Source organism: Polypterus senegalus, chromosome 15, assembly GCF_016835505.1.
Source record: "Polypterus senegalus isolate Bchr_013 chromosome 15, ASM1683550v1, whole genome shotgun sequence".
Lineage (NCBI taxonomy): Eukaryota > Metazoa > Chordata > Cladistia > Polypteriformes > Polypteridae > Polypterus > Polypterus senegalus.
The window spans coordinates 79,070,961-79,090,835 of NC_053168.1; the positions used below are offsets into that span (position 1 = coordinate 79,070,961).

A 19,875-nucleotide genomic window follows, 5' to 3' on the forward strand; every position below is an offset into this window, starting at 1 on the left:
CATCTATAAAATGAAAAAATAATTTGTGATAATATTTTTTAGATTTGATGTGAATTCTGTACAGTGCATTTAGTGAGTCCATCAAATCAACACCTCCCATAAACTGATTGTAGGTTTTCACAATAGAGGGGCAATCGATTGTGATGGTTTGTTTTGTCTTTTTGTCATATTGCTTACAGTTGGCCTTTGGTTCTGGCGAGGCAAAAGTTGACATAAGGTTTACAACTCTATTATCTGCCCATTTCACTACACGTACTTCAGTATCTTCAACTAGAGCAGTCACTTCTTGATGGGACCCTTTGCCTCTTTTCATCAAATCTTTGTCCTTGATTAGTGGGATGCCAGGCAAACGATTGATTCTAACAGTTCCCAAGCTAAATATTTTTTTCTTTGCTAAATTTGTCATCAAAGGAAGTGACGTAAACCAGTTGTCAAAATATAATAAATGGTTCAATCCAACAGGAATTGATAGGGCTAATTTCAGTACTACATTTGAAGTAGCTCCCAAGTCGGGTTCTCCTAATACCGGTTCAATTTTCTCTGAATATATGAAAAAATCATACATGATGCCTTTGTCATCGCAAAGAACAAACAATTTGTATCCCCACTTGTGTGATTTGCTGGGTGTATATTGTTTTATACTTGATCTACCTTTGAATGGAACTATCTGTTCATCCACACATAGCATTTGGGGCATTGGTATTTCCCGAAATTTTTTTTGTAAATGGTGTATCAAAGGCCGGATCTTGAATAATTTATCTGTTTTCTCATTAGGTAAGGGAATTTGTGAATTATCATTGAAGTGAATCTTGGACTTTATATCTTCCCATCTATCTCTACTTATCACTTCTGATACAATAGGACAGTTTAGTTTGCTCTTCCAATATAAACGTGAATTTGAGAGCTTCACCATCGACATAGCAAGCAGTGTACAAAAAATTGCTCAAGTTCCTGGCTACTCGGTGCAAGAGGTTTATTGGGATTTTGCTGGATTGCATAAAGATTTGATTGGTCAACAATATGAGTAATGATATCCTTCGAGAAAAAATGTCTAAAATATTCAACAGGACGTTTTTGTACCCCAGAAGAATCTATTTGTCCTAACCATTTAGGCACAGGTCTAGCTGTACTGTCTCCAGAAATGTGCCGCCAAACAGGAATTCTTTGATTTTTTGATGTAGATGGCTTTGAACTTGTAGTTATTGGAATTGATTCTTCAACTTCGACAACTGAAGTTTCTAACTCATCTTCACTAGTATTATCATTACTAACTACAAGGTCTTCTAATTCATCCAAATCAAAATATTCGGGCGTATATTCACTTCCTATCATTGGATAAAATAAATATTGCTATCAAAATAGTTTGAATAGCAATATGAATAAAATAAAATATAGTAAAATCAAAATATTTAAATATAATACACATTTTATTTACCAGTTTCATCCTTATTAGCATCTGGTTCCTTGTCTGAGTCTGTACCGCTTCCATCTAGGTCATAAATTCGCCGTTTTCCATAAAACAAAACACAATCCATGCTGTGATAATTTTTGTCACCATCGATTCTTTCGTTACGTTTTGAAAAAGCGGAAATATATAATAAATATAATGTTTTTATGCATATTACACCTTTGACATAAAAACTACAGTTTTATGAACATATACAAAAAATATCAACACTAAAACTTCACTAGATTGAAAATTATCGTAAAATGCACTGAACGCCAACGACCACTAACCTCAAACGCACAATCGGTCAAAACATGTGCCCCTATTCAAGCACGTTACTGCTAAAATGCGTCACTAGTGGTATGCATTTGTATTAGTGAAGTGCTACGATTTCGTTGATATCGTCGTCGGCTCCAAAAGCATTATAATTTTGGCACCAGTTACGTTTTAATTAAATGTTACGAAAACGTCGCGCTCGCCGTTATAGGGTTAAATGAACACCAGTAAATAAAGAAAAAAATAATTGACACATCGGCAAATAATAACATAGTGTAATTATTCAGAATACTGCGGTGGGTTGGCACCCTGCCCAGGATTGGTTCCTGCCTTGTGCCCTGTGTTGGCTGGGATTGGCTCCAGCAGACCCCCGTGACCCTGTATTCGGATTCAGCGGGTTAGAAAATGGATGGATGGAATTATTCAGAATATCAGTGTGTAAAATGGTCAAAAACAGCAAAAGAAAATATCAGAAAAAAACAAAGTTAGAACTCTTATTGTAACTAATTTGTTTTAGGTTTTATTCAATGTATAACCTGTTCTGGTTTATATGTATGCATTTTGTTTTGTTTTTTATAACACTATTTTTGTTTACTTTTTAATCACAATTTTATTTACCATGTCTGACTGTGGATGGCACCATTTTTTAACTTTTTTTTGTTTTACTATAAAAATTCCAAAACAAAAAGTTGTAATTTTCAATTTAAAATCAAAAATTAAAAAAAAAAAACAAAGTGGAATCCTGATCATCCGCGCCTTGATTTCCAGAAGTTACGCATTATCCAAGGCAAACCTACAAGTGCAATACGCTACTTTTCTAATAATTCATAAAAGCTTTGCTGGGAATACCGTACGGAGCTAATAAATACCATCATTGTAACCTCGTCTGGACCAAGCGAGTGGTCGAGGAGCTGTGACTGTGAGAACGTGGGTGTGACTCACTCACCCCGCCTCCACAGCGTCCCTTGGCTAATGTCATTGTGTCACCAGCGCCTACTGTGTTTGCATGCTGTACAGTTTCGTTCTCTTAGGATTTTTGTATTTATACATTTCTGTAGCTCATTAAGTCTTCATTTTAAATATCACAATGAGTGGGAAAAAGATGCATGATATGATATCTTTACAAGTGAAACTGGAAGCTATGGTTAGAACAGTTAGAACAGAGAGAAATGTGGTCTTCCATTTTATGTGATTTTTCAGTTATCTGAGGTAGCATTGGTCCACCTTGGATGGCTGGGGTTTTACTGTATATGTAAACAGTACACAATTACATCAGAGCAGACCACAATACAATGCAAATATTTTGTATTTGCTTCTTTCCAGTCAAGGCCGAATTAAGACCCCCACAGGCCCTTGGGTGACATATCTCCTTAACAGATAGATACTTTTAACAACACCGGTTTGTTCAATGCAGCACAATATTTCTCCCTTTTTATTTTGGCACAAGATCTTGTTCGTATCATTGAGTGGGGTGAGGGGTTGTTCCCCCATGATCATTTTGAATATTCATTCGTTACGATGCCCCTTGCCATCATGGGCCTCTGAGCATGTACCCAGACCTCCAGGCAAATGTTATCCACCACCTCCTGACTCTGACTCCCTGAGTGAGCTAAGGTGTCTCTCTTTATCCTGACCCAGGAGCACATTTGCTGCCACATTGCATGGAGGAAGCTCTTCTGGGTCAGGTGGAAGCCCCCCAAAGTACAGATATCTCCTCTCAGCAGTACCCTCTACTGGCACCCACTGCATCTCATAGAGCTGCCTAACAGGAATACAATACCCAGGTTGCCCCACAGTTATCTGTATGGGAGATCCAACAAAGGGTAGCTGTCATGTAGTGCCCTGAGGTAGTAGGTGAGTATAAAGCCCTGATAGGTGGTTTTCCCCTGTTCTTCCATCATATTGGCCATCCCATTCTGGAAGTCAGACCTATATATCTCTTAAGGGACACTGATTATGTAATCAGTTTAACACTAGAATTACCAGTCTACGAAAAAACTTGTAGATCCGGCCCACCTTAAAACCGTTCACACTTCTCCGCCAGCTTCTTTTGTCCTGTAATTGTGCCAATTAAGACGAGCAGCAAGCAGGCGGCTATTCCATCCCCCACCATCGCAGAACGTTCACTAAGTTCTCCCAGCTCATGCCTTGATTGATTACCTGGGAGTGAAGTGGACTTTTAGAGTGGAAATAATAGATCGTTATTTGGAACACACGCATTTCATGTTGGTTCCATTTCTACAGTAATCTGTTAAAACAGAAACTTCATATTTTACTAATAAACGTTACAAAATGTAGTCAGAAACTATAGAATGTGTATAGAAATCAAAAGAGTTTTTTTTTTGCTTACATCCAATAAAAATGTAAAAGCACATCTCAAAATGTAAAAATTGATAGGTTATTGTGAACTTTGAATGAAATGTGATGGATGGATGGATGTTTTAATCAGTTGCACATGGTTCAAAGCTCTTTTAATTAAAGAACATAGAAATAAGGGATAATTAACTTCACTTAATGATTTTTGGTATTCCTTATGTATTGTTGCTAGTTCTTCTACATTTATTTTTCCACCCCATTTTTCTTCACAGGAGATTAGGTTCCAAAACCTCACACATAAAAGTGAAGTCTGTGAATATCATATACAGAACACACCTGTTTTGATTGCTCACTTAATGAAAATCAAACCAACATCGTACCGGTAATCTACACTGTTGTGCAGTGGTTAGCATCCCATTTCTCCCTATAGGCAAATCAATTTGAATCATCAGCTAAAAGGAATTAATGCATTTTGTATAAAAAACAGAAATAAGATCTATATATGAAAAGAGAAAGGTGGGATTTAGACCACAATTCCACTGATTTGCTATCATCTCCAGTATTCATTATTTATACACTGGCACTGAGATGACCATTTCCAATTATTAAGTGAAGAATATCATTGCAGTTTTCTTTGATTTTTTTTCACAGTTACAAGAACATTTTTATGAGGTTGTTAAACCGTTTTTCCTTGTGTTCTTTAAAGAGCCAAGAATTTCTTGTTAGTCTATCAGAAACATGTACCTTTTATACATTGACATATATTCTAATATATAAAGCTGAATTGAATGTGCGTGTTAGTTTGGCATGCAGATCCACACCATTGAACCTATTCATCAAATTTTGCACAGATTCTTCAATTTTACTGTGGAAGACTATATGGCATGTACCTTTGCAAATTTTAGTCAGTGCCCCCACTCCTGCTTTTATGTGTCCAATATTTAAATCTACACAGTATCTCTGCCAAATTCTGTACAGATTCCTCATTTGTACAGAGGAACACCATGTTTTATTCTGAAAGTTGCTTCTCCCACCCTAAGCAGTTCTGATTGGTACCCCAACCCTTGGCATCACCATATCCCCCTTCTAGGTTGTGTGTATATATATATATATATATATATATATATATTGTGGAAACCGTATCCCCAAACACAGACAGACTGACACCAGGATGTCCAAAGCACACTCTTTTATTTTTCCAAAGCACCACAACGCCTTCTTTCACCAATTCTCTTTCCTTTCTTCTTCTTCTTCTTCTTCTTCTTCTTCTTCTTCTTCTTTCTTTTTCTCTCTCTCTCGACCTCCTCCCCCTTCCTCACAAGCTTCGTCTCCTTCCTCCCAACTCTGGCTTGTCTGCTAGAAGGAGGCGGCCCCTTTTATCATGGCCCGGATGAGCCCCAGGTGCTCCCCTTGACGTCACTTCCTGGTGTGGCGGAAGTGTCAGGAAAGCACCTGGAAGCACTTCGAGTCTTCTTGGAAGTATTTCTGGCAGCCCTTCCTGGTGTGGCGGAAGTGCTGCCATCCAGGATTCCCTTACTGTCCGGGCGCCCCCTGGCGGTGGCCACGTCCTCTCAGGAACATCCCAGGTCCCTCCTTGTGGCCCCCAGATAGGCCCGGGCAGCTGCCCTCTTGTGGCCAAGGAGTAATACTGTCCATGTCGGGGACTATCCAGGCGTCCCGGCCGGGCAGTGTCCCCAGACATCAGTGACACTATATATATATATATTGTCAGGGATGCCAGGGGCCATGACCCGCCGGGGCGCCAGGAGGGACGGAAGAGGTCAGAGCCCTGCCTGGATCACGTGGGGTTCGCCTTCCGGGTTGCTTTGGGGACCACGGGTCAAGGGCATGGAAGCCTTTTCCTGTAGGAGCCCGTGGTCACCGCCAGGAGCGCCCGATGCCTTGGGACTTGTTTCCCAGCACTCCTGTCATACCAGGAAGTGCTGGGGAAGATTATAACGCCGCCGGAGAGCAGCGGGAGGACAGCCGGCACTTCCGCCACGCTGGGGCGTGGCTAGAAGAATGCCGGGAACACCAGGTGCTCATCCGGGTCAGCTATAAAGGGCCGTCTCCTTCATTCAGAGCTGGAGTCGGGTGGAAGGAGGACGAAGCAGTGGAGAGTGGAGGCGCCAAGAAAGGCATTGTGGCCAGGACTGTGTGTTATTTGGGGTTGTGCACTGAACTAGGTCTTTGTGACCATTATTTGGGGGTCTTTGTGACCATTATTTGGGGGTCTTTGTGACCATTATTTGGGGGTCTTTGTGACCAAAGAACTGTAAATAGTGTAAATAAGCGTGTGGTGGTTGTGAAAAACAAGATGTCTGCCTGTCTGTGCCGGGTGCCATTGACAATATATATATATATATATATATATATATATATATATATATATATATATATATATATATATATATATATATATATATATATATATATATATTGTGAAACCCGGGCGCGTACAGCCGCCCCAACACAGACAGACAGGACATAGGTTCATCACACAACACACACCTTTATTCTTCAGCAGGGAACCGTTTTTTAAGTGCTTTCCTTTTAACACTCAACAGTATACAAGCAGTGTCAAAAATGACAGCAAAGTCCTTCCTCCTCCAGTCGTACACATAGGTTTTGCCCTTCTTCCTTCCAACTCTGGCTCTCAAAGTCGAGTGAGGTGACCCCTGGGAGTGCTCCAGGTGGCTCATCAGTATTACCTGGAATCACTCCCAGGTGTGGTTGGAAGTCCATTGTAGGGCTCGGTGGCCCCCACAGAACCAAACAGGGGCTGTGCCAAGCTTCAAGTCCCTTTGTGCCCTATATATATACAGTGGGTACGGAAAGTATTCAGACCCCCTTCGATTTTTCACTCTTTATTATATTGCAGCCATTTGCTAAAATCATTTAAATTAATTTTTTCCCTCATTAATGTACACACAGCACAACATATTCACAGACAAAAAAAAGAATTTTTGAAATTGTTGCAGATTTATTAAAAAAGAAAATTTGAAATGTCACATAGTCCTAAGTATTCAGACCCTTTGCTCAGTATTTAGTAGAAGCACCCTTTTAAGTTAATACAGCCATGAGTCTTCTTGGGAAAGATGCAACAAGTTTTTCACACCTGGATTTGGGGATCCTCTGCCATTCCTCCTTGCAGATCCTCTCCAGTTCTGTCAGGTTGAATGGTAAACATTGGTGGGCAGCCATTTTTAGGTCTCTCCAGAGATGCTCAATTCGGTTTAAGTCAGGGCTCTGGCTGGGCCATTCAAGAACAGTCACAGAGTTGTTGTGAAGCCACTCCTTCGTTATTTTAGCTGTGTGCTTAGGGTCATTGTCTTGTTGGAAGGTAAACCTTCGGCCCAGTCTGAGGTCCTTAGCACTCTGGAGAAGGTTTTTGTCCAGGATATCCCTGTACGTGGCCGCATTCATCTTTCCCTCAATTGCAACCAGTCGTCCTGTCCTGCAGCTGAAAAACACCCCGCGCATGATGCTGCCACATGCTTCACTGTGGGGACTGTATTGGACAAGTGATGAGCAGTGCCTGGTTGTCTCCACACATACCGCTTAGAATTAAGGCCAAAAAGTTCTATCTTGGTCTCATCAGACCAGAGACTCTTATTTCTCACCATCTCAGAGTCCTTCAGATGTCTTTTAGCAAACTCCAAGATAGAACTTTTTGGCCTTAATTCTAAGCGGTATGTGTGGAGACAACCAGGCACTGCTCATCACTTGTCCAATACAGTCCCCACAGTGAAGCATGGCGGTGGCAGCATCATGCTGCGGGGGTGTTTTTCAGCTGGAGAGACCTAAAAATGGCTGTCCACCAACGTTTACCATCCAACCTGACAGAACTGGAGAGGATCTGCAAGGAGGAATGGCAGAGGATCCCCAAATCCAGGTGTGAAAAACTTGTTGCATCTTTCCCAAGAAGACTCATGGCTGTATTAGCTCAAAAGGGTGCTTCTACTAAATACTGAGCAAAGGGTCTGAATACTTTTTTAATAAATCTGCAACAATTTCAAAAATTCTTTTTTTTGTCTGTCAATATGGGGTGCTGTGTGTACATTAATGAGAAAAAATTAATTTAAATGATTTTAGCAAATGGCTGCAATATAACAAAGAGTGAAAAATTGAAGGGGGTCTGAATACTTTCCGTACCCACTGTATATATATATATATATATATATGTGTATATATAATATCCCATATTAACCCATATATGGCCATAAAACTTGCATATCTAAAATATACACATATACAGGAAATTTCCCAGTTGTTTTGCAACAAGCCTGGCTTCATCGAAAGGAAACTTGTTCATTTTCAAATAGCCTAAGTGTAGCTTCAAAGCCAGTGATGCTTTATTTATTTAATTTTGTTTGGCTTTGTTGTGGTGCTTCTTTAAATGTTCACACAAATTTTTGTATTCTCTCAATTATGGCCTTATAGACAAGGCAGCCTGTGCACAGTAAAAACATTTGATCAGTACCCTTTGTGCAGATCAGACTGAACAGAGTTGCATTAGTGATTAACATTTTTAGGAAGTAGTTTTATTTTACAGTTTGTAAATGTCATGCTTAGTTCCTGCTCGGATTCAAGGCTGACATTTGTTATTGGATTGCAAAAAAAGCCTCAATGTTTTAAAATAAAAGTGTATTTAAATATAAGGGACTAAACAAGAGAAACCCTGCTATCTCACTGATTCTTAAAGGTCTGCCAATAGTAATATGTATTTGTATGTTTTTTTTTACAACAGTAAAAAAAAAATGTTTATAATATCGACAGATTAAATTAATAATGGCCAGTGGTTTTTTTTTTGCCATTGTTCATTCAACTCTTCTAAGATTTAGAAAATACTTAACTATCTGACCATTGATTTGCTGAGTTCAGTGCTGTGGAGACACAAAGTCTATCCTGACATTATTCAAAAAGGCAGAAACCAACCCGACACTCCATCTTGGCACGGCACAAATTCATATTAATGCAAACATGAGCTTCAATTTATTTATTCTGAACCTAGATGTATGTTAATTCAATTAATTTATTTTTATATAGCACTCTTCACTTGTGCAGACTCTGAGCACTGTTACAGTTTCACAGATATAATGCAAATGACAAATTTCACAAATTGCATAATGCACAGATAAAAATACATATTAGTTTAACCACGATGCAATTCCAAATTGAATAACGTAAAAGCATCCTAACAATATACTGTATGTCCATGAATGTTATTGTTGAAATATAGACAGTTGGCAGTGGAGGAGTTGAAAACAAAAGCTCCCCTCAGAAGCATCTCTGGAAGAAATTAACCTCAGGGGGTCCACATCCAGTGATGCAGACAGAGTCACAGCTCTGCAGACCTAAGCTGACTCGCTTCCCACCTCATTCCACAGTAAGATACCCAGAGGAGAAACAGAAAAGGGAAGGGCTAGTAACAGTTTATTATTGCAATGCTTCCATGTTTTCTACAAATGACTAACAAACAAAAATACACCACTGTAAAGGGGGGTTCTATACAAAATGAATGAGTCTTCAGCCCGGATTAAGAGGCTGAGACCAAAGGAACGCCATTTATGCAAGCAACCAGATCATTCCAGTAGCTTGGGGCCCATGTAGCTCTCACATAGTCTGCTACCCTTTGACTTTGCCTTTCCAGAAGATTATCAGGCTTTGTGTGACTAGTGACACTGTGCTTCCATGATAAAAGTGATTAACTAGTAAAAGACTTCCTGGGTGACAGAGATTAGAGAAAGCTAAACAAAAAGAAAAATTGTAACCTCAGGAGAAGTAAGGGTGAATTAACTTTCATAAAAAGGCATGCTAAAAATTCTCATGACTTGAGCTTAGTTGAAATTATTAACAAAATATATTTTTGAATTCTTTCAGAATAGGGACTTTTTACTTCCATGTTAAGTTTGGTGATTGGGTCAAAAAGTGTCTATCAAGTTACATTTAGATACTGATTCTATAATGTTGAGAAAATTTTAGCGTGGTATATGTGCATCTGTGTGTGTGTGTGTATGTCTATGGAAGATCTATAATTCCAATTTTTGTTAAAAAATTTTTTTTTGTTTGTTATGTAGAACTCCTGAATAACTACATCCAAACAAAGGTATAAAAATGTGGAACAAGCGGTATTTAAGATATTCACCCTGAACACAAAGACCTAAATACAAGGATAACTTCCAAAAAAAAAAAATGGTCCTATCTTTTCCAAACATGCATTGTGTTTGTCTTGTCACATGCTGCAGGTCTATTGTTTTTGGTCCAGTATAATTTAATTGGGATTTTGCAGTCTGCACCATTTAGTCACACTCACATACATTTATAAGTTAAGGCAGCTGACTGTTTGTTTGCCTTATCAGTGCACATCCTGGATGATGAAGAGAAAGAAATGAAAAGACACAAACATACACACCTACAATAGATCAGTAAAAGTCAGCGTGTACAGAGGCATTAAGGCGGCCCTGTACCTGTCTGTCTGTATGTCTGTCTGTCTGTGCAGCTCTTTACTTCATTTGACACAATAGGTTTAGCTTCTAATTAAATATACTTTAAGTTGAATTTCATGTCATTCAATTTCCTGTTCATGTTACTATACATAACAAATATAAGTTAACGTACTTGACTGTATACTGCTGTAAACTGCAATCCATTGTATTGTAAAATTTGTTGTTGAGTGATTTCCTACTGTATGACTAAAGTGTAATTTACATGGAAGTACAGTGCAGACTATTCCATGCCGATTTTAATTTTTGTAGTAAAATGCAGACAGTTTTACCTCTTAAATAAACTGCCACTTCATCAATTAATGTGTGTGCAGTGACATGCTACAGTAAGTTGCAGAATGACAAATAAACAAAGTCATGAAAATGAAGAAACAATAAATAGAATTCACTTTCAAAGACTTATCCAAAAAAAGCATAATACCTCTAAGTGACAAAAGATACACACTCTAAAGGTTTATTTTTCCCAGATGTTATAGGATGGGACAACCGTCTGCTCTCAGAATAAATGCTAAAAGTTCGATTCTAAGAAAAGTGCTGTTAGAAGGAAATTTAATACAGCTGAATTTTATACTCACACTTGTTTGTTGTTATATAAAAGTAAGATTCATAAAAAATGCTTTTAACAAGTAAAGAATGAAAATGGCATTCAAGATAATGCTGCATATGATACATGTCTTAACATAAAACACATGTTTTATGCACTATACATTTTCTTAAATCACTGATTGCCTCCTCCCTACTGTGGATTCACTCGTCTTTAATTGATTATTTCTGGGCTGTTAGGGAATGATGATTACTTTTGTCCTTATTATACGTTTCTGTTGATGTTTTACTTGTATGGACTTCTCCAATTCAAATTGCATGCATCTGCTTTACTTCACCTTATTTCACTTTATTTAAAACTAGCAAAATACCAGTGCTTCGCAGTGGAGAAGTAGTGTGTTAAAGAAGTTATGAAAAAGAAAAGGAAACATTTTAAAAGTAATGTAACATGATTGTCAATGTAATTGTTTTGTCACTGTTATGAGTGTTGCTGTCATACATATATATATATGTATATATATATATATATATATATATATATATACACACACACACACATATAAAGATATATTGGAGGCATTTGAATTGAAATGGGAGATCAGAGGGTATAGCGATGATACGAGGAATACATTCAGAGTGTGGCGCCCTGCTGTTTTTTTTGTGTAGCTGCCTTCACACAGCTTCTCCTCTGTTTTTTAAACGAACGCCATATAAGGCTGTCGTTTCTCCTTGCCTCACGGTTCTGTACTGTTTTATTGTTCGTTAATTACGATTGTTATAGTTATTGTGTAGCTATTTGAGACTTACTTTACTGTTCAGGTACCCATTTCCTTTATTGAATCCGAGGCTTCTCCAATATTTTTTGTGTGTTTATTACAATTTTAGTTATTTATTGATTCCCCTCTTTAGCTGACTGCCTGCTCATATAAGGCGCTCCGCTGTTTTTTTGTGAAGCAGCCTTTACACAACTTCTCCGCTGTTTTATAAACGAACGACATATAAGGCCATCCTTTTTCCTTGCTTCGCCAAGGAAGCAGCCTTTTTATTTAATCCATGGGTTCTCCGCTGTCCTATTGTTCGTTTATTATGATTGTTATAGTTCTCTTTGTATAGCACGTTGTCATTTCAGCACTCCGGTTGTAATATGACCAAGCTGTGCAAGCTTTTTTTTTTGAGAATGCAACGTATAGTTGTCCAGGAGAAAAGCAATCTTGCCTGAAATCAATGCCAACCTTTTGTAGGGTCTGTCCCTGAGACTTATCACTTGTCATCGCAAAGCAGAGCCTTACTGGAAATCAGAGGGTATAACGGGGATGCGAGGAATACATTCAGAGTGTGGAGAAACTCTAGAGACAGCATGTGTATTAACTTGTGGATTTTTCTGTGAGTGTTTGGTGGCAGTGTGACGAAGTTGGCTCAACTCGGAGCATATTATTTTCCTACCTTGTCAATTGTGTAATGCGTTTTTTGAACAGGTTTGATTCATGGAAGTGATCACTCGTACTGCGTTCAGTCAGTTCACCTGAGCTGCTCTCTTGTGTGAGGTTGCGATGTCCACGGCTTTATTTCATTTTAGCTAAGACCCGGCACTTACAAGCAATTTTAACTCATCGTAGGCATGACAAACGGCAGCAGGAGCGTGTCTATAAACTTAATTTAAACTTACGGTTTACACTGTGCTTTGTTTCCACAGTAGCTGCACTTATAAATATGCTTGTATGCGTTTTTTCTTCAGCGCTCTTTGGAGCTCTTCCTTGTTTTCTACGTACTGCGTTCACAGTCAGTTCACGTGATTACGTGGGAGGCGTGATGATGTGACATGCAACTCCGCCCCCCACGGCCATCGAGCTGCAGTCTATTGCAGTATATGGATAAAAATAGGTTCCAGTTACAGTTATAACCATTATGCGTAGAATTTCGAAATGAAACCTGCCCAACTTTTGTAAGTAAGCTGTAAGGAATGAGCCTGCCAAATTTCAGCCTTCTACCTACACGAGAAGTTGGAGAATTAGTGATGAGTCAGTCAGTGAGTGAGTGAATGAGTGAGTCAGTGAGGGCTTTGCCTTTTATTAGTATAGATTAGAGCCGGGAATGGGTACCCTTTATTATTTATCCAAAATTGAAAATACAGATAGTAAAACAAGTCTTCAAGTTCTCTAAACATTGTAAAAATGAAGAAAGAAATATACCTCAGTAAGCATCTTCTGCAAATATTTCCAAACTGGAAAAAAAAATGGTACCTGAATCATCTTATGCCACGGTCTTAATTTTTAGCTGGTTATTATCTTAAAACTGTTTTGTCTATTTGTCGTAAGCATTCCTGCATCTGGGCGACACCTAAGGTGCAGTTCTGGTCACATCCATACAATATTCCTTCCTCCGGAGTTTATCAAAAGATACAGTCATCTCATTGTCAGTCTCAGCTTGAGAGTTTGGTCTTCAAAAGAACAAGTTGGCAGACACTGGGCAAGTGTTTGATAGTTCAAGTGTAGCAGAATGGCAGCTACAGAGAGGAGAAATACAATTCATCATGCAAGAGCTGAACACAAGGAAAGGCAAGCTACAGAAAAACTGTACAAAAGGATTATGATAGTAAAGTCTGTAGAATTAGGCATTAGAGAATAAAGGTACAGGAGTAAAGTCAGAGATATGCAGGTGGATGAGCCTATGGTGTTCTGGATAATGGACTACCAGTCTGTGTGGCTCAAGGACTGTATCTTTGAGACAGATGTGAGCAACACTGGAGCACCATAATGAAGAGTCCTGTCTCCTTTTCTTTGTAACACCTGGTCATGTCACATGCAGAAATTCTTAGGTGACTCTACACTTATGGGGTGTAATGATAAAGGGGATGAAACAGAGGATAGGAATCAGGTGGAGATCTTTGTTTCTTGGTACAAAGAAAATTATCTGCATCTTAACATCAGCAAAGCCAAGGGACTGGATATTGACTTTCACTGCACCAAAGAGCCTCAATGTCATTCTGGTGCATGTTACGAATATAGTGTGTGTGTACAGATATTTATGTATATTTATTTAAAGAGCTACTGTAAAAAATCAACGTTCTCCCGGGGACAAATAAAGATCTTTCTATCAATCTACCTACCTTCCTACCTGTCTGTCCTACCATCCATCCCACTTGTCCTACAAAATAATGATGGACACGTGGAAAGAGCACATTTCAATGAGTTTGTCAAAAAATTGACAGTACAGGGGGTCCTCAGGTTACAACACAGTTCCGTTCCTACAATAGTGATGTAACCCGAATTTTGGCGTAAGTTGAAACACACTCTAGCCTAAGTCACTTACCTATCTTAACACATTTGCAAAATCATAATCTAGAACATAAAAACACAAAATCTGAGCCTGAGTAAAAAGAAAAGGACATAAATATACTGTACTGCACACTGTACTGTAGTAATAGAAACATTGAGTGTAAAAAATGCTTACCTTTATTCCTTCTCATGTCTCAATTTTTTTAAGTTTTTATGGGAGTGAGTGTTGTAAACTCAAAACATTGTAAGTCAAAACGTTGTAACCTTAGGACCCCCTGTATAAAAATTAAAAGCAGCACCAGGCATCACACCCTAAAATAAATAAAAAATATAGCTTAAATAATTTTGTTCTCATTTCTTTCTAATTTCAGTAAGGCTGGCATTGGTGAAATGTTTGAAGGTCACCAGGGTCCTGTCACTGGTATTAACTGCCATATGGCTGTAGGCCCAATTGACTTTTCACATCTCTTTGTTACTTCATCTTTTGACTGGACTGTGAAGCTGTGGACCACAAAGGTAAGCTGAAAATAAATCCATCCATTATGACAATGACTCGTTTCTGGATCATAGGGTTAAATAAATAATAATAAATGGAGAATGTGAGAAAATGTCACAAAGTTTCTTGGGCCAAGGTGAAGACCTATTGTGACCCAAACTACACGTTATCACTGCAGCTTCTTTCTTCTAATTATTCTGATCTTACATAAACTTTCATAGAGTTACTCCTGTTTTTGCAACATGTAACTGATAACTGTGCTGTTTGTCTATTTTTAAATTCTTCATATTTGTTCAGCTTGTACTATTTGATATCTATATTATTTTGTGTAGTTTCATATATATTTGACTTAACTATTGAAGTTTATAAATATTTTGTTCAAGAATGTGCATTTGTATAGTGGTTTGCATGGTGTCAGTTTAATGGTGGATTGAAATTGTGTTCTTTTGAGTTGGTAATATCTTGTATTCCATGTTGATGCACCTAACCAGAGTCAGTTCCAGTATGTTTCACATACAGGCAATAAAGCGGCAGTTCTCAACCTGTGGGGTCAGGAGTGTGAAGTAACAAAAAAGGGGACGCGAAGATGTGAAAGGAAGAAAACAAGAACCGCAAATATGAAAAATACATCTATTGAACCCAAAACAAATTAACTTAAACTACATTCTGATACTAGAAAAATAAATATAGAGTTAGGTAAATGTCGCTAAAAGTTAAGTTGCGGTGTATTGGCAGCAAAAAATATAGGAATACATTTTATTAGGGTTTCAAAAAAACGTTACGGGGGCACGATTAAAACTGATATGTAAACTCGGATCGCAAACACGTAAAGGTTGAGAAACGCTGCAATAAAGTGATTCTGATACTGATGAAGCATCAGAAAGCCTGCATGAAAGGTTAACCACAAGTTGCTCCAGAGAGGTTGGGTGTATGAAGTTGGGAATTTATACCCATGATGTGTTGGTTTTAAATCATTAAATTTTCAATCCTGCCTCTCACTTGTGTGACCCTGCACAAGTCACTTGAGCCACCTGTGCTCCAGCTGTAAACAGTTGCATTTTATCCTGATCTTCTCCAATAAGCCCCTTTGGCTAAAGAAGTTGACAAAATATGCAGTGAATGATGCTTTGTGGCAATTATTGGAAGGATAGGCCCCTTCAATGCCTAATTACCTACTGAAGCTCTTCTAGACAAATCCCCATAAAAGTAAAAAAAAGTCCAGCAGTATATTACAATGGACATGTTCTGGTCACTCAGGTAATACTGCATAGTGCCAGCATTCATGGAGAGGAGACATCTTAGTTAATGTCTCAGAGGCTCGGCTACCCAATATCCACTATTTCAGATCTATCCACCATGTAATTTCCTCTGCTCTTAAACCACGGCTTGCTTTTTAGTACTGCCCATCCAGATGGTGCATGGAGTTTTATTCTGAAAAGGCTGCTGGAAACCAATCCCACACATGTCATATTCTCCATTTGGATCAATAATTCAATGCACTAATGTGGCTAAACCAAAAAGAGTCAGATTTTGAAGTGCCGCTCAAGAAAGTGCCTGTTATGTCCGCTGCTGCTGTATGTGAATAAGTCATAGTGGGGGGTAATTGGAGCAGAGCTATAACTGCTGTACTGTATATCTGTTACGCAGACTTGTCATTTTTCAAGCATATGTATTAATAATAATAATAATAATCAACATCATCTCTCTGCTCATAGTGGTTTCCTTTTACAACAAGCTGTTTAGCCTTTAGCTTGAGCTGGATTTATATTTTTTAACCCTTAACAAGAACATTTAGTAAGCGCCTGAGGGTTGTATGCTCATGTTCATTGCACTGTTAGGGGGTAAGTGGTGACTGAAGGAAAAGAAAGCTGTGAGTTGATTATAAGTATAGCTTTGATGAGCTGTAATTAAAAACAGGAGTTAGTTAAGGTTACAGAAAGGGAGGTTTGAAAAACATAATGATGTCCTGAAGTTATGGCGAGTGCAGCGGTACAAATTTTAAATCTGACATGATACAATAAATTTAACCTAAAACAATGAGCTTGACAACCAAGGGTGAAATGCTGGGGAGTTCGGTTTAGCCCAGCTTATTGTTGAAGCAAGCAAAGAAAGATAGTGTGATTATGTGTTTATAGTGGGTTTTGGCTCGTCCTCGAGAAAGACAGAAAGGAAGGCAGGCAAGGCGAGTTCTTGTCAGAGGCTCAAACCCACACGGAGAGGAGGGTGGAGCAGCTTCTTCAGACATGATTCTCTGTCTTTGCCCTTTACCCTTGGAGACAGAGGTCTGGCCCCATTCCAGCAAAAAGAGAACGGATTGCGGGATTTCAAGAGAGGATCAGACTCAAGGTCGTGGCAGAAAATAATAAGGTCTCTTGTGTTCAGAAGAGGGCGAGGGAAGCGGAAGACCGCAGCTCCTGCACTGCAAAGCCAGAAGGCTGGAAGCATCAGACTTATGGCTCTGTGTGTGAAGGCCGCATGTATGTTTAGAACTTCTAAGCATTTTTACTTCTAAAGAACTAATCCGCCAAGTAATCTTCATTTCCTACACTGCCCTCCATAGTGAGGACTATCTCAATATTTTGTTTCAAGATGAATTAAATGAGGCTTTGAGTTTATAGTGAAGCAGCCAGTAAAATAGAAATGACAAACTCACTTAATAAGCAAATAGTCACAAAATAAAAAAAAATATAGGGTGTAACTATTTGGCATTTTATATTATTTAAAGAGACATCCATAAGGAAAAAGATTCCATATTACTTATTTTTTATGATAGTATTACATATCATTTTTTAAGTGCCTTGTGCACTTTCTAAATGAAAAATTCAAAGCATAACTGTTTACACAGAGTAGTAGTTTATAGTCAGACACCAATCAGGCTCCAGTGGCCTGCAAAAGGTATTTAAATGCAGTGCTACTAAGTCACTTATCATTATGTAATTTTTATTTTGCTTTATTGTTTCTTGTTTTTCTTCAAATTTTCATTAGAACATGTCATTTGGCCCTACAAAGCTAATCTATTTTCCAATATTCTGATGCAGTGGTTTTCCAAAACCTATACCAGCATCATCAAGTGCAATATAGGAGCTAGTCTTTGCCGGGACTCACGCTGGAAAAAACAAACTTGCATTCATGTGGGGAGAACATGCAGATTTGACACAGTGGCCAGGATTATAATTTAAATTTCTATGCTAATGCTTTCCACCCATCCATCTTCAAATCAAGCATTAAAGTTTACAGTTTACTGTGTTTTTTTTGTACACACAATTTTGGGATCTGGGAGGAAAATTGAAGTACACAGAGAAAATCCAAGTGGACAACGGGGAACATGTTAACTCCTCATAGGCAATGGTCAGGTCAGGGGTTGAATAAAGCTGTGAGGACTAACCATTGTGTCGTTATTACTATTCTTCTTCTTCTTCTTCTTCTTCTTCTTCTTCTTCTTCTTCTTCTTCTTATTATTATTATTATTATTTTAAACAACTAAATCCTGTTATTCAAAGGATCTACATCATCCTAATAATAATCAATTAAGATTTCCGAAAACCAGGTTCATAGTCTTACATTTTTAACTGAAATTCAGTATTATTAACTCATTTCTTCTTATTATTTTTTTATAGAAGGTGCATTACATTGCTTTATACATTTTTTTTAAAATTAAGATCATTGAAGAGTAATGTAGATTTACCAAAATAAATCAAAAATTAAGTTAGTTTATTACTGCAGCTCTATATTTATTAATTCGTTCATTCACTTTATACTAATTTTTTCTGTTTATGGCTTCATGTTAATACATTTGTTTATTTTAAGGTTTATTATTACTAGTACTATTACTATTATTATCAGTGAGCATTACTGCTGCCTCACAGCTCTAGAGTTTTGAGGTTTTTGTCTTTGTGTAGTAGTGATGAGCGAATAATGCAGCGGTTGCTTTGCTGTGAGCTTGGCAAAATCATGAAACTGTTTGGAAACTTCACTGAACTTCACCATGTGCACTTTAGACAATGAGGAAGAAGGAACTGAATTAGTTTTGAGTGAATTTCAATACTGAAATGGTCCTTAAAGTGACCCTGACAGCTAGGGAAGCGTCTGCCAACTATTCTGGACCTGTCATTGTAAGTCAGTAGTGCTAACCACCGCACCACCATGCCTCAAACAACAAAAGATGCAGGCAGAAACAAAATACAACAAATGGACAGAAGCTAGAAAGAGAGCGAGGATGGACGCATGCGCTGATAACACGTTGCTGCACCCACCATACAACTAACCCCCTGGATTGGGACACATCAGCACCACACTGAACAGTGTGAGTTTTTTTACGGTGGCTGGAGTGCCAATCCTACCACCAACCCCCAAGTTTTCCATGTAAGTTCAAGCAGATCCGCTTGCCAGGCTGTATGCAGATTAACGTCATACCCAAACAAAGTAAATAAAATATGAAAACATCGTGCTGACAGACTTCCAATGTTGGAGCAGACATTGCCCAAGCTACAAGGTGGCAGTGTGGTACTGGCTTATTCCATTGTTTGACGTTGCAGCTCTGCCTTGTAAATAGTAATAAATGTTTTGTTATTTTTATTATTTAATGAGGTCTCCTTTAATGACCTTAGTTTGTCTGTCTGTGGAGAGAATGTTGACTTTGTTGAGAGGTTTAGTTACCTCAGCAGTGACATTCATGTCTCTGGTGACTCTTCCTATGAAGTTAGTAGATGGATTGGGAGAGCATGGGGGATCTTGAGGTTAATGGAAAGGGGAGTGTGGTGCTCCCAATATCTCTGTAAAAGGATGAAGGTCCAAATCTTTAGTGTCCTGGTGCTTCCTGGCTTGCTATATGGTTGCAAGACATGGACGCTATCCAGTGACCTGAGACAAAGACTGGACTCCTTGGGTACTGCTGGTTTGAGTTTGTGTCGAATGAGCGGTTGCTCATGGAGTCCCAAATGAGACACATTACCTGCATTGTGAGGGATCATCAGTTATAGCACTACAGACATGTGGCGCAATTCCCTGAGAAAGATT

At 38.5% G+C, this 19,875-nt stretch overlaps 1 protein-coding gene across 8 annotated transcripts in view; it reads left to right on the plus strand.

Moving 5' to 3' along the window:
- LOC120515735 (cytoplasmic dynein 1 intermediate chain 1) overlaps positions 1–19,875 on the plus strand; it is a 459,517-nt gene that overhangs the window by 344,180 nt on the left and 95,462 nt on the right. For all 8 annotated transcript variants that reach the window (XM_039737005.1, XM_039737006.1, XM_039737001.1 and 5 more), the window contains one exon: positions 14,735–14,879. In XM_039737005.1, coding sequence (XP_039592939.1) covers positions 14,735–14,879 — 145 coding nt within the window. The remainder of the gene's footprint in view (positions 1–14,734; positions 14,880–19,875) is intronic.